This window comes from Periplaneta americana, chromosome 12, assembly GCF_040183065.1.
Source record: "Periplaneta americana isolate PAMFEO1 chromosome 12, P.americana_PAMFEO1_priV1, whole genome shotgun sequence".
Lineage (NCBI taxonomy): Eukaryota > Metazoa > Arthropoda > Insecta > Blattodea > Blattidae > Periplaneta > Periplaneta americana.
The window spans coordinates 148,843,958-148,865,272 of record NC_091128.1 but is presented as its reverse complement, the minus strand read 5'-3'; the positions used below and the strand labels follow the sequence as shown (position 1 = coordinate 148,865,272).

At 35.4% G+C, this 21,315-nt stretch overlaps 1 protein-coding gene across 4 annotated transcripts in view; it reads right to left on the bottom strand.

Moving 5' to 3' along the window:
• LOC138710982 (6-phosphofructo-2-kinase/fructose-2,6-bisphosphatase-like) overlaps positions 1 to 21,315 on the bottom strand; it is a 90,043-nt gene that overhangs the window by 6,484 nt on the left and 62,244 nt on the right. The window contains exons 1-7 of one of the 4 annotated variants that reach the window (XM_069842235.1): positions 18,749 to 18,884; positions 9,920 to 10,061; positions 4,859 to 4,981; positions 4,615 to 4,775; positions 2,698 to 2,829; positions 1,867 to 2,124; positions 470 to 688 (exon numbers count right to left, since the gene is read on the bottom strand). In XM_069842235.1, the coding sequence (XP_069698336.1) occupies positions 470 to 688; positions 1,867 to 2,124; positions 2,698 to 2,829; positions 4,615 to 4,775; positions 4,859 to 4,981; positions 9,920 to 10,061; positions 18,749 to 18,751 (1,038 nt within the window). In that variant the 5' untranslated portion in view covers positions 18,752 to 18,884. Of the gene's footprint in view, positions 1 to 469; positions 689 to 1,866; positions 2,125 to 2,697; positions 2,830 to 4,614; positions 4,776 to 4,858; positions 4,982 to 9,919; positions 11,671 to 18,748; positions 18,885 to 21,315 lie in introns of those variants that run through there. The other 3 variants (XM_069842234.1, XM_069842236.1, XM_069842233.1) reach the window with 3 other exon arrangements.

Sequence of the window (21,315 nt, the reverse complement as noted above, 5' to 3'; positions counted from 1 at the left end):
CTCGTACCTTTTAATGCAGCGTGTTTAAGGTATAATGTCGTATTTAGTCTTACTACGCAAATGTTAAGATCATAAATTTTCTTCGGAATAGTACGAAAAATAACAGAGTAATGTCGTTGTATATTAAATGTATTAATGCCTAATAGGATTTTTGAGCATAACATACATCGTATATTCTCCCCTTCCAAACAGCAAAAAAAACTCTTCCTCCCATTTCTCATGAAATAATCGTTTTCTAACGCGTACACACTGCTTTGATAATGCCATTATGCCACCACTGATATTGCTTATGAAACTGATATAGAACCTGCCCACGCCTAGGAGCTGCGTGAGGGAGGGATGGGGACTGTGAAGGTGATGTCACTCAGAGCGATAAGCTCTGTGAAAGTTAGTGAGGCATTATTTCTCAAGTGAGGCACGATACCCATCCATGTTCTATGGCAACAACAAAATTGTCCTTGCTACTTACAGCATCCAGTTCGTTGAGTGATGCAAGGTTCTCCACTGGGGCATCGATTCCCTCTGCTGTCTGTTTAGTGCGACACAGCTCACTGGTCCACACCTGCAGCCCCTCAATCTTGGCCTCGTTCATGTGGCGAGCCAGGGATAAGGCGTATTTTCTGCCACGTGGCGACAAATTCGTGTCTCCACCAATCCGGCCCAGCACATTGTTTTCACTCTCTCCATGCTGTAAATACAGTTCTCAGTCAGTATTCAAACGTCATACCAAGGTCAAATTAAATATTAAATATATGGCAGTGAAAAAAAAAAAGCAGGCATACAGTTTTAAATTACAAAATCTACAATGAAACCTCACCTTTACTTTTTAACTTCGCTCTAGAATATGCCATTAGGAAAGTTCAGGATAACACAGAGGGTTTGGAATTGAACAGGATACATCAGCATCTTGTCTATGCGGATGATGTGAATATGTTAGGCGAAAATCCACAAACGATTAGGGAAAACGCGGAAATTCTACTTGAAGCAAGTAAAAAGATAGGGTTGGAAGTAAATCCCGAAAAGACTAAGTATATGATTATGTCGCGTGATCAGAATATTGTACGAAATGGAATTATAAAAGTTGGAGATTTATCCTTCAAAGAGGTGGAAAAATTCAAATATCTTGGAGCAACAGTAACAAATATAAATGACACTCGGGAGGAAATTAAACGCAGAATAAATATGGGAAATGCCTGTTATTATTCGGTTGAGAAGCTTTTGTCATCTAATCTGCTGTCAAAAATTCTGAAAGTTAGAATTTATAAAACAGCTATATTACCGGTTGTTCTGTATGGCTGTGAAACTTGGACTCTCACTTTGAGAGAGGAACAGAGATTGAGGGTTTTTGAGAATAAGGTTCTTAGGAAAATATTTGGGGCTAAGAGGGATGAAGTTACAGGAGAATGGAGAAAGTTACACAACGCAGAGCTGCACGCATTGCATCCTTCACCTGACATAATTATGAACATAAAATCCAGACGTTTGAGATGGGCAGGGCATGTAGCACGTATGGGCGAATCCAGAAATGCATATAGTGTTAGTTGGGAGACCAGAGGGGAAAAGACCTTTGGGGAGGTCGAGACGTAGATGGGAAGATAATATTAAAATGGATTTGAGGGAGGTGGGATATGATGGTAGAGATTGGATTAATCTTGCTCAGGATAGGGACCAATGGCGGGCTTATGTGAGAGCGGCAATGAACCTCCAGGTTCCTTAAAAGCCAGTAACTAAGTACAAAGAAACCTAAATCTATCGCCGTGAATGGAATTTATTCGCAGATAAGAGTAATTGTCGATTTAGAATTAGAAGGAAAGATTACATTGTGTTTTCAAAACAAATGAAACTGAGTTTGAAGCTGATACACACCCTTGAGAAGTACAACGTCTTTGGTGCTGGCTTGAAGTTGGAAACAAACGTCAGCACCCGGCATTCAACCTGACCCGTAACACGTCGAGCCAGAACATTTTCGCCCTCATTAGTGATTTTGATATATCGCAAGCGAGGTTCCTGCTTGGGGTTGATGGGCTCATACTGCTCGAGGTAGTGTTGAATCTTGTGGTGGAAATCTTCCAGAGCCTTCTGGGGGGCCATGTCCCTGTAGTCAGGGCTGTTCTGGAGCACCTCCTGCAACAAGCACACAAATCGAGCATGTGGTGAATGTCTCTTCTTTATTTATGATTCAAAGAACTTCAATGCCTATTAATGTGGCCCATTGAGATTAAAGAGACAACCGAAAGAAAAACATAAACTTGCAAAAGTTGATTAATTTCTGTTTACATTAGGAATGATACCACATAAATGCACGTGTTGCTAGAATTTCATTATGATGTCTGGGGCAGTCACTGCCAAGAGTTTAAATCTATAATGAAACAATATAGTGTGACACTGAATTCGCTATGATTTGCAAGTTTATATTTTGAATCTGATCACTGACGTAAAGTTAGGCTACAGGTCCTGAGTGGGGAATTTAGTCTTATGTTGTAGTAGGTGTTTCACTCCAGTCTTTTCAGTCTTTTGTAAGAACTTCACTGCTCCATTACTTGGAGTCGATAAAGGGCACTGATCCAATAGTGGAGGATGTATCCTCGTTGGGCCAAAACATCAGCTTCTTCACTATCTATCATATCACAATGTTCAGAAACCTACACAAAATGGAGGTGTCTGTGACAAACATATATATTAAAAGCTGTAACTCACCTTGATGTTTCTCGACAAGATGTCATCATCATCACAAACGCATTCAATAAAAAGCAGTTTGCAGCCGAGCTTGGTGCAGTACTCCTGAACACTTTCACGCTGGCAGCGTGTTGCGTTTGTGCCATCCAGCACCTGAAAGTACACAGATGTGTAAACATTATTAATTATATCTGCTTGCTCTCCAACAAGTTTATACCCCTTAAGCACTGGTGCTAATTCCCTCCTCACTTCATAATCATTCTGAGCTGTTAGATGACTGCAGGTTACCTAATTGCTGTCACCTAAACGTTTTCTCTGCTTCTTTAAGCTACCATATTAATTTCCACACAGTTTCACTATGAGTAATATAGGTTGTGTCATTCTTAATTTATGTTTAAGTCCTTCTAGGGTCAAAATATCGTAAGTTTAAAGTCGCGAAATAGCGCGAAATTTTGTGTAAACGCGAAATTTTTGTTTTAGAACGAAGTTATTCGAAATTAGTGTTTTTCAAGAGGATATCTTAATTTTTTTTACAGAAATTTTAAATTAAAGTGACCAAAAATTGATATGTAGAAAATTTTGAATTTAATATTCAAACCCTATTCCAATATTGAAACTGGATTTCGAGTAACTTTATCTGTATATTTTGTACTGCCTGTTAGTTTATATATTCACACCCAGGATAGGAGATTATTACGCAAATTTCTCTACACAACATGTAAGTGCCGATAGAAAACAAGTACTAGTACAGTTTAAATGTACTTAAAGAACTTCAAGATTCCTTTGATGTTACAGACTTCTAGTCTTTGTACGGATATACAGTAGGGAAGAGTCGGGTAGTATCGGACATCGGGTAATATCGGACAGTGAGTTTCTTTCATTTACCACACGATGATAGTACCTGATTGACATGGTTATGTTTCTGTGATGTCGCATAGAGAAACGTAACCATGTCATATGGTGGTAGATGAAAGAAACGCACTGTCCAATATTACCCGATGCCCGATACTACCCGACTCTCCCCTAATGTATTTTGTACGACATGAGTAAAAAAGTTGACAATTTTTTTAATGTGAAACAACATCGAATTTATGCTTTTTTTGTGTAAAATAACACATAAATTAAGCAGATTTTTTACCGAAATTTAAGATTTTTATTCACCGTAAAAAATAAGATCCCTAACCATTACTCAACCTGCCATAATACAGACATTTTCATTCTAAAGGATATTTCCTGCATATTAAACTTGTTTGTAGTTTTGTGAAGACATTTTTTCACAGCTGAAAGCTACATACTTTAGAATGAGGATACCTGTTCCTAAATTTGTATAGTAAAAACTGTAGATTATTTGTCTCTGAGTGAATGACAGAAGCTAGCAACTTTTCTGCGACCATATTGAGAAGAGCATTAGAACACCTTCCTCAGCTCCCTTCATCTTCCTACACGATCTTATTTGCACAGATTTTCTATCTTTTAAACTTTCTCTCTCTTTCTAATCAGTAAGCAAACATTAACACTGAAATGCTTTCACTTCTTTTACCTCAAAGACGAGTGTCATGCTAGTTACTTTTGTTGCAGTCGAGATATTTTTTAACTTCATTAGAAACCTACGGAACTTTATTTATTATTCGGGTATCTGCATATTTGAGAAGTTATAAAGGCTGGTTCACAATAAACCGGGAACGACAACGAGAACGGGAACGGAAATATTGTTAAAATAAATGTATTTAAATGTGAACATTCACAATTAACTATTGTGAACGGTCAAATTTAAATACACTTATTTCAACATTATTTCCGTTCCCGTTCTCGTTGTCGTTTTCATTCCCGGTTTATTGTGAACCAGCCTTAACTTCTAAAAACCGAAATTAACGGAGTATCAGCGGTCAAAACGTTTGTCTGTCGTCTGACAATCCTTCTTTCTTTGATGATACTTACAGCAACATTACCGCCCTCTTTGATCCACTGTGCCGCATCCTCTAGAGCGGCCACCGAACTCTTCTTGCGGATCTCCATTGCCTCACAGTTGTCAGGCCTAAACAAGTCGTGGCTATCATACTGTTCCACCAGTTTGCGGCGATACTCGCTCACGGTAAACACTGCAACAGAGCACAATGCCAGCAAGCCCCAAACACACACATAGTACTACACTATACTGCATCTAATGTAAACATATGCTTACCTTTAGCTAATTCGCCAGTCCAGGTGAGGTAGCGGGCTAGCTTGTGAGCCAGCACGGTCTTGCCCCTGGCAGGGATGCCCACCAGGGCCACCATCAACGGTCCAAATTGTTTGGGACCAGAAACTGCAAACAGATGAAAGTGAATTTTAGCATGTGTCGAGGAAACAAGGCCGCAATTGCAAATGTGGGGTGAATATGAATGTAAGCTACCCTCCAAAATTTCAAGTTACGGAACTGTCACAAATACTGATCATTTTTGTGCTGTGGGAGCCAGAGTAATTCAGAAGAGAGCCATGTCGATCTCTTGACAGTTGCAAGAATTATTTAAAATGTTATGTTTCATTTAACGACGCTCGCAACAGCGATGTGCCGGAATTTTTTCCCGCAAGAGTTCTTTTACATGCCAATAAATCTATTGACATAAGCTGTCGCATTTAAGCACACTTAAATGCCATCGACCTGGCCCGGGATCGAACCCGCAACATCGGGCATAGAAGGCCAGCGATATACCAACTGCGCCAACCAGGCCGACAAGAATTATTTATATTTACCATAAATAAAATATCGGAAGAAAGTCACTGTACATTCCATTAAAAATCCATAAGAGTTTCTTCATTTGGTGGTAAAGAAGGAGAGGCATTTGGGTGGACAACTCTTATTTCTAATTTTACCGGACTAAATTACTATTATTATTAGAGGATGCTATTTTTTCTAATTTGAACACTATTGTCAGCGCATTTCGAATGGCGGATCAAGGCCACGTACAAACCACGCACCAGTCACTGAACTGAAAGAACTGAAGCACTGGTAATCCCGACTGTCCCAGCTGACTTTAGTTGAGGAGAATGGTCCAGGAATGGAGTACGCACACGTGGCAAATGCAGTCCATTGCTTGACCTTGATTCGTCAGTTCGAAATTTGCTGAGTATAGTAATTTGTATACAATCCATCTTCTCTTCACGCACCATCTAGACCTTTTTGATACGAGACCCCCATTTTCCTCAGTGCCTAAGGTTAAAATGTAGAAAATAGTAACTTAATGTGAAATTTGGATAATTTTAAAATATTACAGTGAAATTTGGTTAATTTAAAAAAATATATACCTATATTAGGCTACAATCACCTAACTGTATCAGGAATATTCATTAGAATATTGCTCAGGAATATAGGGTCTACTGGAACTTGTAAAGGGCTGGGGGACTATCGTGCTAACCACACGATACTTCCATTCTGGTTGGATGATCGTCCACCTGTGCTTCGGCATGTGAACGTGAGGCCAGCAGCCGGCTGGTCAGTCTGGGCCCTTCAAGGGCTGTGACGCTACGGATTATTATTATTATTATTATTATTATTATTATTATTATTATTATTATTATTATTTCTATTTTTGTTAATCATACAAATAATCATACAGTATTTAAATTTAAAACATTATTATTATTATTATTATTATTATTATTATTACTGTTATTATTATTTTGTTCCTGACTCTCCATTAATTGCTCTTCGCACCCACCCACCCCCCCGCCACCCGAGTTCAGAATCTCAGATTGTAGACGTAGAACAAGACGACAGAATTTAATTAATGTTTAATCAAATTATAATACGTTTCTTTATCGTTTTATTGACAGTAATAGAGAAGCTGTGAAACGAGTTACAAGTTGTGAGCTATGTGTAACGGTAATGAAATTAATAAGTTGGCCATAAATTAATTTAAAAGTTTGGGAAAAAAGTTTCTGATGCACTTTCTATGTAATAAGTTGTGTGCAAAACATACCTTCATCTTAGAAATACGATTTTCCTCCGTAGAAAATCATTGTATGAACATAGGCTATTACAGGACTAGATGCAATTAATGACGGTAATGTATCATGATACTTATAGAAAAGCAATTAAAAATAATAACATTTGGTCAATTTTTTAACAGTTTTGACAAATTAGACGTAATTTAAACATGCCTACCTTGAATATTTTGCAAAGGGATTATATACATATAATTTAAACGTGTCTACATTGAATATTTGCGTATTACGCTAACAAAAATTATTCACAGCTATAAACCACCGCGATCTTGAAATGACATAAGCTGTGTGACCTTACAATATGTCATCCAAATAGATTTTGAGGCTAGACGTTAGCTACATTGAAAATACCCTTTTCCAATTTGCTTTCAACTGAAGGACACATCGGGTTTCCAGTTGACAAAATGAATAGACTAATCTTGGCAAACTAATAACTGATAACCTTGCAGGAAACCGGCTTGGAGATACGTTAGACAGTGCAAACACTTCATCTCTCAGTGTCCTTGCCACGCCATCGCACATTCTAGCAATGCTGTTATCTTGTGAGCATGTGTGCGACAGATCCCTCAATGAGAATTACTGGAGAAGCAAGCATTCTGCAAAATCCTTCTCTCAAAACACTTTATTCTTAAATCTCGAGGGCTTTTTGGGAATTGAATCGTGTGCCTGTATTGAGACAGCCATGGTTTACGTTTCATATAATATCTGCAAACAGGTGGTAATTATCTAATGATCCCTTTAAACTAGGAAAACTATTATAGCAAACCGAAAAAAAAAATTATCCGTTACGACTCTGACAGCTGACAACCGAGGCTGGCCCATGACATTAGCAGTCAACAGTACCCTGAAAGGACGTAGAATATTTCTAATTCGAAGGTCTAAACGTCGCTTCAGTAATCACAATGACAGAAGCAGAATTCCTTGTGACATTTATCATCTTCCCCCACCTCCTTTGTACATATACAAGTTGTTTACGCATGCTATCAGTTAAAGATTTATTTATTCCACGCCAATTTAAGACTCTTTTCAAATTTCGTTCTTATTTCTTACCGAAATTTCGAACAGTTTGTAATGTTGGGTGCGGTTAAAGGGTAACATATGCTACACAAGCACTTAAGGGCCGTATTCATACATTCTTAGTGCGGGCTTCCGGTGGATGATCAGCGAACTAACGTTTTTCGTATTCATAAACCAGTGTTAGTGATATGATATGAATCCTGTACAAGTAACCAGTCGTTAAGGCTGGTTCAAAATAAACGGGAACGGGAACGACAACGAGAATGGAAATATTGTTAAAATAAACATGTTTAAATGTGAGCATTCACAATTAACTAGGCTATTCTGAATGTTAACATTTAAATACATTTATTTTAACATTACTTCCGTTCTCGTTCTCGTCGTTTCCTTTCCGATTTATTGTGAACCAGCCTTTAGTCGGGGCTAGTTTAGCACGCTAGCAGCGCGAGCTAGCGAAATATCTATGAATAGCACCCTTAACGATTTTGTAGCATGCTAATAGAGTTCGGTTTATTTATTCTGCATTAATTCAAGATCCTTCTGGTCCTTATGTTTTACCCGGAGATATCGAACACACTATAATGATGGGTGCCTCTTGTTTCTTACCCGGAGATTTCAAATAATTTGTAATGATGGATGTGATGGAAGAGTAAAACTAAGCTACACAAGCAATTTAACAAGTTTGTAGCATTCATAGGACATCAAACAATATGAAAATGTAAGGTCCTCATGGAGATGGAAGTTCAAAAGAGGAGTTTCGGGTTTCCCGCCATATGTTGGGATTTAACGGAACTAGCTAGCCCTACTTGAAGATTTCAGCTTCAGGTAATAAGCCCTATACCTGAAGGGTCGCTTATTCTGTTGGGACCATGTTTGAATTAGCCAGACATAACACACCACAACACACGAGTAGACGAGCATTCAAGTTTCGAGCTTTCTTATCCTTCTGATAAAACCTGCGAATAGGCTAACTCGGGAAAATCGCGCGATTTATTCATTTTTTCTTTCTTTCTTTCATGTATAATTATCTCACTAGCTTGTACCTCTAAGATATTCTAAATCAAATAAATTTTACCTTAATAAAAAAAATTATGAATCGAGAGCCAACTTTCACTCTGTCGCTAAATATTTCAGTTGTTATGAACCCGTTTAAATGAAACTCTCCTCTCGAAAGTGCTGCAGAAAACAATGGGCTATCCTATATAATTTATACCGGTAAAGAGGTAAGATGTCACATTAGCATGCAGCAATAAATGCGTGATTCGGGATTCACTATAAATTAGCGAATAACAAGAGTGTTTTCGTAAAATACTAGTATTTTACCGTAGACCAAGTTTGCGGTAAAACGGTTCAAGTACACATTACCGTGAATTTATAGCTGTATCGTATCAAATATCCTGTCATGAATCTCATACTTGGTTCATTGTCTAACAGAGTAAGCCTAGGTATGTCTCTAGTTCATTACTGGAGGGGGGGGGGGAATAAAAAACATTTACATTAGCCTCTTAACAGGCATCGGTGTATTCTCAGCCCGGGGGCCCCACGTGTGAAGAGATTCTCTCACGAAGCGGTCGTTACCGGCTGTCAAAGAAATCGTAATTCACGCCGGTATATAAAGTAACATGGTCCACCATATAACTAACCAAAAGTAGGTTAAATAAGGTGCGAAATACTTGTACCATATCCAGAATGTGGAGAAATCCAACATATCGGAACTGCACGTCGGCTCCATCATCAGGGGATGTAGGGAGAGAGGAATTTATACTAATTGTAACAACATCCGATACCATGAGCGATTCCCCAGGACTGGAGACGTTAATGACCATTAAGTTTTCAAATCAGGTCCAGTGACATTTGAAGAGTCCACTGCAAGAATGATGGATGTCACTTTCTTGTCGAAAATGAACCAAGACTGTCAATGCATAGCTCAAGACGTATAGAATGTGCAGAGTTATATAGCATTAACACTGATAGTCATTGTCTAGTAATGATCGGAAAATCACAGTTAAGCTTTGAGCGCTAAGCATTTCTAACTTTCAGTTGCTTCTCCTGCAAAATGTATTCCAAATAACATCCATCATTCTTGCAGTGGACTCTTCATTTGTAAATAGACGGCCGTGAGACAAGACGTTTAAAGTTAAATTTATTGTCTCTGTCATTAATGGAAGTGTTCTCAATAAATCTAAATTTTAACTAAAATTAAGAGACCACAGAATAAATACATTTGTCCAGATGCTCTTACCTGGCTTCTTGCGCTGCTTGACCACCATGTCGTCGCAGTCCTTTGAGCAGACGCTGCCTCCGATTGTAGGTGCCATGTTCGAGAAGTGAAGCCAGCGAAGGTAACACCAGGTGCGGGGTGCGAGACAGTTCCGATCGTCGAGCTTCAAATACAAATGACCTGTTAGACCCAGGCGCGGGAGTTCCAGGAAAGACGACACTAGGGCGAGGAATCCGCCAAACAAAACAACTTTACGCAAAGATGCGACGGAGCTCCACGTTAGAGACGAAACTGCTTTCAGGTACCAAAACAATGGCATTCCAGGCACGCAACTTATACTAAATGTCTGAAGTCAGTTCGGAAAAATGATCTGAAGAAGTGTGGCGTATAGATAGCTGAAGGTCAGCCCTCATTCCAACGGGGGACTTGATTTTCAGTGCCAGTGTTACTGACGGATTCAACGAGATAAAATTCTGTTCGTGACGAGCCGTTTCACCTGCTGTAACGAACTCAACACAACAATGTCTACACACTATCACCAATCACAAGAGAAGTGAAACTGAGTGTTTACGCGAAAATGGCTGCTACAAATTAGCGTTGGCACTGCTGTAGTACTTCAAGAACTCTATATTCACAGCAACCAAGCATTTGCCACTTACACAATATCATTATCTTGAACTTAAAACAGAATTAGAAAAGAAAGTTCTCACTCCCAGCTACAGTCGCTGCAACGCTCAAGGTTTGTTCCCAAACTGTTATGGAACGGGTGCAAACGTTAGCTTTTATTTCGATCAATTCCTAGCAAGAGCTAGAGCAGCGCTGCCTGGCGGCAGTTTATGCAAGTCGCTTACGCAGCGACGTTGCCAGTTCCCATGTTCAGCGGTTCTAATATTTCAGCAGCGAATTAATTGGCTTGATAATAATTTATAATCATGCTGAGGTCAGAAATCAATGTAATATCCATGTGAACGATCATGCGCTCGTCAAATGTGCCAATTTTCACATAATGCAATGCTTTCGCAATAATACTTAATTTTGCGACTTTATGCAGTGGCATGAGATTCACCAAATTCAAGGTTTTACACACATTTCTTCTAAACATAAAAAATGGAAAGTGTAAATTTTGCCACACGCTGTTATTTCACAGAATATTTAAAAATACATTTTTCACACAATACGCGTAGAACTGCAGTATGGTATACGATATATTATTATCGATAAACTGTACTTTATAAATATTTAAGCGATTAACTTTTTGTATTCAACAATCCTACGTCCCAAGTTTCACATATAAGACATATTAGCATTTAAATATATCTGTTATGAACTAGGAATTGTTCGTAAGAAATTGCCTGTAGAATGTAACGTATTACTGGGCACAATTTTTTATGTAATAACAGCAACTTTAAATAATAATAATAATAATAATAATAATAATAATAATAATAATAATAATAATTTTTCTTATTTTCGCGATAGCTGAACAACCATGAATATGGCAATGAAAATATCACTTGCACGGTAAAATTTAAAGCAAATATGCCTGACGCATACGGACCACACCTCTTCTTTCGTTATTCCAACGCGAATGTGTCAAAAATTTGTGTGTTTGACGGATTGAGTCCACGCCCCCTGATCTCTCTCAGCAAGTCTAGCTTAGCCTACGTACCCGTTGCTCCATCAGTGTAGTTCAGCTTAGGAGGCTCGGCGCAGCCTTCACTTTTATACTCTCCGTTTATCGCTGCCCCACGTCAGCCAGCTCTGATTGAGAAACGCCAATGGCTTTATTTTCATGCAATAAACCATAACACTCTAATTGTCGCACAATCACGCCAAAACAACATGCCTCCTTTAGATTCGAACCCTTCAATGAACGGAATGGATTTAATGGGTGTAGTGTACTTCTATCTGCGCCATGTCAATGCTTCGACATTCGATGTCGAACAGTTTCTCATTCATTATCAAAAACAACTAAAAATAATAATAATACTTACTTACTTACTGGCTTTTAAGGAACCCGAAGGTTCATTGCCGCCCTCACATAAGCCCGCCAGCGGTCCCTATCCTGTGCAAGATTGATCCAGTCTCTATCATCATACCCCACCTCCCTCAAATCCATTTTAATATTATCCTCCCATCTACGTCTCGGCCTCCCTAAAGGTCTTTTTCCCTCCGGTCTCCCAACTAACACTCTATATGCATTTCTGGATTCGCCCATACTTGCTACATGCCCTGCCCATCTCAAACGTCTGGATTTAATATTCCTAATTATGTCAGGTGAAGAATACAATGCGTGCAGTTCTGTGTTGTGTAACTTTCTCCATTCTCCTGTAACTTCATCCCGCTTAGCCCCAAATATTTTCCTTAGCACCTTATAATAATAATAATAATAATAATAATAATAATAATAATAATAATAATAATAATAATAATAAAATTGTATAAAATAGCTTCTGAAAACAGGAACAGCAGAAGTAACGTTAACCTTCAATCTTTCTGCCAACGATCTATTACGGAGAACGCGTGATTTCAATGTCACAGTATTATATTCTTGTGTGTAAATATTTGCAGCGCCGGGAAATTGAGGTGAACCAACTCTTATCCCGTCTCATCCCAAACAAGAAAATAAGCGTGCTTTTCAGAAGTTGGCAATATGCTGTGATTGTAACTATAGCTTATTTTTCCACACATTATTAATACACCGTGTCCCGTTTAGTGGGATCGAGAAATAAGTGCTAATTTAAAGTACGGTATAAATAATGATTTTATAACATAAATTTTTCTACAGCTTGATGTAAAAACTCTCCGAGTTTCGGAGAATAGTCAGTGAAATTCGATGTGTGCGCCTCGAGCTACCCTGAAGACATCCAAAGTATTCTGCCAAGTATTCCATAACATTTATAGTGTGATTAGCGCAGCTGCATTTATAATGCATTGTCTCAGTTCTTCCAAAGTGTCATCTGTACCACGTTGGTACACGACAGTTGTCATAAAGCCCCAGAAAAGGTCAATGGGCGTCAGCGCTTGCCTGCCGGTTTGAAGTTGCGCTTGGGCGAGGGTTCGATCCCCGCTTGGGCTGATTACCTGATTGGGCTTTTTCCGAGGTTTTTCCGAACCGTAAGGTGAATGTCAGGTAATCAATGGCGAATACTCGGCCTCAGATGAAGGATACAATGCGTGCAGTTCTGCGTTGTGTAACTTTCTGCATTCTCCTGTAACTTCATCCCTCTTAGCCCCAAATATTTTCCTAAGGAAGTACTAGTCGGGTAAAATTCATTTCCTTTGTGTGACAGAAAAGTTATTTTTTTACTAGGTTACTTAAAATATATGTCGACTTTTTTTTTCCTTAATTTCTTTCAAACTTAGATGACATGATCCTTGGGAGTTAACTAAGCAATTTATCGAATTTGGGGCCCAAAGATTTTTTTAATTAATACAATTTTGGACCGACCTAACTCCATTAGAAATTGACCTAGGGTAAAACTTCTTTCACCAAACTGATCCCCTACATTTGGGTAATGTTATATTTTAACAATTTTTTTTTATCTTGAACCATTCAAAAGATATGCCATGAAGTAAGTTATTATATAAGCACTTTAGGAAACAAATATATGTATATTTGTATATTTTTGGGAAGAAATAATTATTATAATCGATTGAAAATAATAATTTTAGTTTACAACATAGCAATTTATTAAAACTTTAATTTGGTACCTCAATGAAGTCTTTTACCCAATTGGAAGTCTACTTTTTGTCCGTCGGAGGAATAATAAATGTCGAAAAATGAGAAGTAGGAGAAACACACACTGAAAATGGAGTAAGGTACGGAAAGTTTAGTGCGCTTATATTATAAATGCCCATATAATTATGAAATTATTGAGATAATGGATGCAAGTTATATATTTTTTGAAAACTAGAAGAAATGAGTTTCCACATGAGGCGAAAATATTGTTTATCAAAATTTTGAAAAAAAAAAACTGACATTTCTAGAGTCGATGTATACTTTAACGACGCTGTGTCAACAGATAGGTTATATTTTAACGTCGATGAAAATGGTGATAGCGAAATGTATTCGATGAGATTAGGTCAAGGATTCGCTATGTGAATACCTGGTATTCGAATTACAGTTGGTAAACGTTTGGGGGGGGAAAAAAAACCAAGCAGGTAATCAGCCCAAATGGGAATCGAATCCATGGCCGAACAAAAAGTTATGTGTACTAATAGCTTGTGTGAAGACATAAGCAGTGTCCGCTAACAATGGAGATTCAGCTAGGTTATTCACAGTAAGAGGGGGAAGTTATGTGATCTGCGGTTGCTTGTTGTGATGAAGAGGCGAAAACATATGCATAACTATAAAAATATTAATAATACGGCGAGTAATACTGTTTAAAAAATGTCCCAGCCATGAATGTGGTGAAAATTCTTGGTTGGTGTAATTTGTATTGGCCAAATTGATTTGAAGGCGTAATTTCGTACTGTAATCTTCAGTTACTCATATAGGAATTGTGATTGGAGGTTTGATAATAATGTCTTAAATTTGTGAATTTGTGTTTTAATACGGCTGGAGAGTCAGTTCATTGCGTAAATTATTTTTCTTAATTTTGTTTTTATTCTGTTTTTATTAATTTAGGCCTATATAGTTTAGTACATCAGTGTGTAAATTATTTTTCTTCATTTTATTTTTATTCTGTTTTTATTAATTTAAGCCTATATAGTTTAGTACATCAGTGTGTAAATTATTTTTCTTAAGTTTGTTTTTATTCTGTGTTTATTAATTTAGGCCTATATAGTTTAGTACATCAGTGTGTAAATTATTTTTCTTCATTTTATTTTTATTCTGTTTTTATTAATTTAAGCCTATATAGTTTAGTACATCAGTGTGTAAATTACTTTTCTTAATTTTGTTTTTATTCTGTTTTTATTAATTTAGGCCTATATAGTTTAGTACATCAGTGTGTAAATTATTTTTCTTCATTTTATTTTTATTCTGTTTTTATTAATTTAAGCCTGAGTAGTTTAGTACATCAGTGTGTAAATTATTTTTCTTAATTTTGTTTTTATTCTGTTTTTATTAATTTAGGCCTATATAGTTTAGTACATCAGTGTGTAAATTATTTTTCTTCATTTTATTTTTATTCTGTTTTTATTAATTTAAGCCTGAGTAGTTTAGTACATCAGTGTGTAAGTTATTTTTCTTAATTTTGTTTCTATTCTGTTTTATTGATTTAGGCCTATATAGTTTAGTACATCAGTGTGTAAATTATTTTTCTTCATTTTATTTTTATTCTGTTTTTATTAATTTAAGCCTGTGTAGTTTAGTACATCAGTGTGTAAATTATTTTTCTTCATTTTGTTTTTATTCTGTTTTTATTAATTTAGGCCTTTATAGTTTAGTACATCAGTGTGTAAATTATTTTTCTTCATTTTATTTTTATTCTGTTTTGTTGATTTAGGCCTATATAGTTTAGTACATCAGTGTGTAAATTATTTTTCTTCATTTTATTTTTATTCTGTTTTGTTGATTTAGGCCTATATAGTTTAGTACATCAGTGTGTAAATTATTTTTCTTCATTTTGTTTTTATTCTGTTTTTATTAATTTAGGCCTATATAGTTTAGTACATCAGTGTGTAAATTATTTTTCTTCATTTTGTTTTTATTCTGTTTTTTATTAATTTAGGCCTATATAGTTTAGTATATCAGTGTGTAAATTATTTTTCTTCATTTTATTTTTATTCTGTTTTATTGATTTAGGCCTATATAGTTTAGTACATCAGTTTGTAAATTATTTTTCTTCATTTTATTTTTATTCTGTTTTATTGATTTAGGCCTATATAGTTTAATACATCAGTGTGTAAATTATTTTTCTTCATTTTGTTTTTATTCTGTTTTTATTAATTTAGGCCTATATAGTTTAGTACATCAGTGTCTAAATTATTTTTCTTCATTTTGTTTTTATTCTGTTTTTATTAATTTAGGCCTATATAGTTTAGTATATCAGTGTGTAAATTATTTTTCTTCATTTTGTTTTTATTCTGTTTTTATTAATTTAGGCCTATATAGTTTAGTATATCAGTGTGTAAATTATTTTTCTTCATTTTGTTTTTATTCTGCTTTTATTAATTTAGGCCTATATAAGTACTTTAGTACATCAGTGTGTAAATTATTTTTCTTCATTTTGTTTTTATTCTGTTTTTATTAATTTAGGCCTATATAGTTTAGTATATTCAGTGTGTAAATTATTTTTCTTCATTTTATTTTTATTCTGTTTTATTGATTTAGGCCTATGTAGTTTAGTACATCTAGAAGAATGAACTTATTTTAGCTTTTATTAGGTTTTTAGTGTGGGGACACATAAAGATTCATCTTCCATGCACTTTCCCAGCATCATATAGCCTTCACAGTTATACACACACAGACACATACAAAAAACATTGAGTAGCAAATTCTTAGGTTAGGGAAGGATTTTTCTTATACATCATTAACAACCCTTCTTCCTTCTGTCTTACCGGGAGATGTCGCTACATACAGTGTCCTTCGAATGGTCACATATTCGGCATTGTACCGCAGTCTACTATATACAGTCACGAAGCTTGAGTTTTGAGGGTGCTAGAAACAATAGACTGTGACGGTTCTATTTTGCATTGCCTGTAATGAGGCGATATTAGGGATCCTAGTGGTGAGCAACTACCTAATGTTTGCATATTTACTACGTATTGAGCTTCGCGACTGTATATACTAGACTGTGGTTTTACTAAGACTAGCGCAGCTTTTAATTTTTGCTGTTATAACTTTTGAGAGGGTTGAAATACTAAGTTGAAGTGACATCATAGGTTTTCTTAAGACTTGGGGTTTTCTTTTGATCTATCACAATTTACATTTTCTTCGAAATTAGTGTCTATGCCTCTTTTAAGTATGGGAAATGCTGTTATTATTCGGTAGAGAAGCTTTTGTCATACAGTCTGCTTTAAAAAAAGCTGGAAGTTAGAATTTATAAAACAGTTATATTACCGCTTGTTCTGTATGGTTGTGAAACTTGGATTCCCATTTTGAGAGAGGAACAGAGGTTAAGGGTGTTTGAGAATAAGGTGCTTAGGAAAATATTTGGGGCTAAGAGGGATGAAGTGACATGAGAATGGAGAAAGTCACACAACGCCGTACTGCACGCGTTGTATTCTTCACCTGACATAATTAGGAACATTGAATCCAGACGTTTGAGATGGGTAGGGCATGTAGCACGTATGAGTGAATCCAGAAATGCATATAGAGTGTTAGTAGGGAGGTCAGAGGGAAAAGACCTTTGGGGATGCCGAGATGTAGATGGTAGGATAATATAAAAATGGATTTGAGGGAGGTGAGATAGGGCTATGATGCTAGAGACTGAATTAATCTTGCACAGGATAGGGACCGATGGCGACGTTATGTGAGGGCGGCAATGAACTCCGGGTTCTTTAAAATCCATGTGAAAATAAGTAAGTAGGGAATTGTTGGTTCGTAAATCGCCCGTTTTTCTTTATCTACTTTTTCAATTAACTCTTTTTATGCAAATTTAACTTCAAATATAGAATATTTCAGGAAACCTCACCAACTACGACCATTCTAGCAACTCGTTGAGTGTATATTTCGGGTGTCTACAAAGTTATGCCCGATTCGTGTTCATGCTAGCATATCCTGTGTACAAGGATTAGTATTATTGTTATTATTTTGTGAAGCTGTTGTTAAATGTGAGTTACTGTGTCATGGTTGTGGTTATGTTTCGTTTCAGGTAACCATGGCGTTGAAACAAATAAATAATATTTCTTGGATTCAAAATCGGGCGTAACTTTTTACACACTCGTTACTAATTACCTCTCTCAAGTCTCATACGAGACCTTAGATCAAATGAATGGATTATTCCGATGTCAACACACGTAGGATCAAGGATAATGCACGAAAGACGAAAATTATTTTTAAAAAATCTGCTACATTGCATATTCATGGAATATTTTCCACAAAGAAGACAAACAAACAAATAAGAATTTCAATATCAGTAATTTTAGAAACAAAAAATTTGAAAGATTTAGGGCCGTATTCATAGACATTCTTAGCGCGGGCTTCCGGTGGATGATCAGCGAATTAATGTTTTTCGTAATCATAAACCAGTGTTGGCGATATGATATGATATGATATATGATATGATATGATATGTGATATGGTATGATATGATATATTATATGATATGATATGTGATATGGTATGATATGATATATGATATGATATGATATATGATATGATATGATATGATATGATATGATATGATATGATATGATATGATATGATATGATATGATATGATATGATATGAATCCTGTACAAGTAACCAGTCGATAATCGTGGCGCGTAACGTGGGCCAGCGAAATGTCTATGAATAGCAACCCTAGAGATTCAAAATTATTTACAATAATTTATAGTGGTGTTAGCAGTAAGAGCAGGATCAAAGTTAAGCGCCTATGTGTATACAAAAAAAAAAAAATACTAAGTACACTGTTTTCTATAGGTAAACTTACGTCAGTGACATAGTTGCCACATATGATTAGAATATTGTTTATATTCTTTACTATGTTAAATTGGCATGTTTATTATAACATATAGAAGAAGCAGGAGCAAAAGTGATAATTATGTACAATATTTTTGTAACAGCATTATCGAAAATGTTTCTCTACATAATTATTAATGTTTTTTATGGAAAATGAAAATTTGCATTTAAGCTTCTGGCCCCTGAGTTGAAATCTTATACTTTGTTTCAGGGATATGTTGATTTCCAAAAGAGACATTTACTCAAAAGCCTGCTTTGCTTCTTCCTGATTAACATACCATGCAGTCCGTATCTGCTTGTAGAAACGACACAAGTGAATGTCAGTCCTGTTATGCAGCTGTTTTTCTTCACAATGCGTTTGCTGAATTTTACTTGATTGCTTTTATCCCCTATACTAAAGAAACTTGTAAAGCCCCTACGCATGCTCATTTGTGTTCAGCGCTCTGAAGGAAAGTAGGGTACGATCTTTACTCTGAAGCCGGTTGCTACAATTTTCTGCAACTGACCGGTAAATCCGCGGAAGCGTGGCATAGTAGACTTCTACGAATAACACTCACCTGGGAAGCCGCAAACCGCAACAAAACAAAACAAAGTGAGTGAATCATCAGGCGGGCGCGTGTACGCGAGTAACCGAGTGAAGCTAGAATCCAATATGATTCACAAAGCCGTATTGTGGAGACAGGTGCACTCGAATTCACTTTCGTGTAGAATTTTTCATCGGCAACCAGGTAACTTCTTTTATGCTCGACCATGCCGAAATGTAGTAATTATACACCTGTTAGCAGTACTTTAATGCATGTCATTAAAGTACACCTATTCATTAAAGTTCAGGTTTTCGATTATTCTCGGATATGCAATCGAAAGACAACTAGCGAAACGTCACGGAGGCTGGAAATCCAATACTGTCGCAGAAGGTTATGTTCTGTTACTATAATAATTAGCGTTAATTGTAAATAATATTCAAATAAATTCAATTTGTCATCTCGTTTTTCAATTCTAAATCAATTTCCAGGTTATATCAAAATTAGTTCATGTTATTCTCTACATTACATCAAGGTCAATGACATTATTGTTTCTAGGAAAAAATCAGTACTTTCGCGTCTGCGCACATCTCACAATTTACGAGCTATGCACAAGGTCACTTCCGATCTTCAGTCAGATACGAATAAAATGAATACTTCTGAATAATTTCAAGTTAGAAATATGGTCGAGCATAAAAAGTCGTATGAAACTTGCCTATAATGGTAATTAAGACGCTCGTATGAAAATTATGAAACTCGCTTGCGCTCGTTTCATAAACAAACATACTCGCGTCCTAATTACTATCATTATAGGCTCGTTGCATAATGCACTATTATAAGAAAATATGACCCATGTTAATTAGGTTTGTGCATTCTCGCATTTCTCCGTCGACGGTTTATTAATTGTAAAAACGCTGACCGCCAGAACTCAGCGACGATATCCAGAAATTAATATTAAAAGAGAAATTCATTTTACAGACGGTGGCTTACAAATGCTACTACTACATCGTTTCAACACTTTTTCTAAAGAAATATGGAATTTTAGAATATTTATTTGACACTTGCTAGTATTTGAGATGTCCTTTTGGGTTATGAGCCCAGAGTAGGGTAATAAGTCCCGTGAATTCAATTTAGAAACTCATATTTTATTTTCAGATTATGAAATAGCATTCGAAATTGTAAAAAAAATAGTTTGATATAGTTAAATTTAAGAAATACAGATACCAATCAAACCGCTAAATGCCATCATAGATATTTAAACCAACTATCTAATTCAAAATTACTAATTTGAATTAACAACAATATTTATTTATTTATTTATTTATTTATTTATTTATTTATGTATTTATTTATTTATGTATTTATTTATGTATTTATTTATTTTTTATTTATGTATTAATTTTTTATTTATGTATTTATTTATTTATGTATTTATTTATTTATTTATTTATGTATTTATTTATTTATTTATGTATTTATTTATTGATGTATTTATTTATTTATTTATTTATTTATTTATTTATTTATTTATTTATTTATTTATTTATTTATTTATTTATTTATTTATTTATTTATTTATTTATTTATTTATTTATTTATTTATTTATTTATTTATTTATTTATTTATTCCACTCAACAATGTAATTACAGAGTAGATAAAATGAAAATAACAGTAGTAATACATATAATAATGGTATTTAAACTTAAACAGTTACAATCCAATACTACTCAACAAAAGATATTAATCAAATATTACATGTAAGTCTCGGTAAACAAAAACAAAAGTATTTACAGTATGAAGAAAACTTAGATTATATTAAAGTAATAGAGCCAGTGATGAAATGCAAATAACTAGTCACAGATTAGTAACAATAATACAGTAACTGATGAGGGACTAGACTACGTTAAGTCAGAATTAGGAGTGAGTTCGTAATGATAATTGATATGAAATAATTTAAGAAAGAAGACCAAAAATACAATATGCAAACCAGGTAAGACCTATTTATTAGCAAAATACTTATGGAGTGTTTTGAACGCTACCGGTATTTATTTCTCTCAAGAGTGTGGCTCTATCCTGAAAGATGTCAATATTGCTCAGTTTATTATAGGAGAAACAGATTCTAAGAAGTGAAGAGTACTTATAATAACATGTCCTAGCATAGTTTATATTAAATGTTTTACTGGTCCTCTTTCTTGGTACATGTATTGCTATCCTGGACAGTAGATGACTATTTACAGAACTTGTTAATAAATTATTGGAGGCATTTTATATCAATATTATTTCTTCTGTGTTGCAAACTTTCAAAATTAAAGAGAGACAAAAG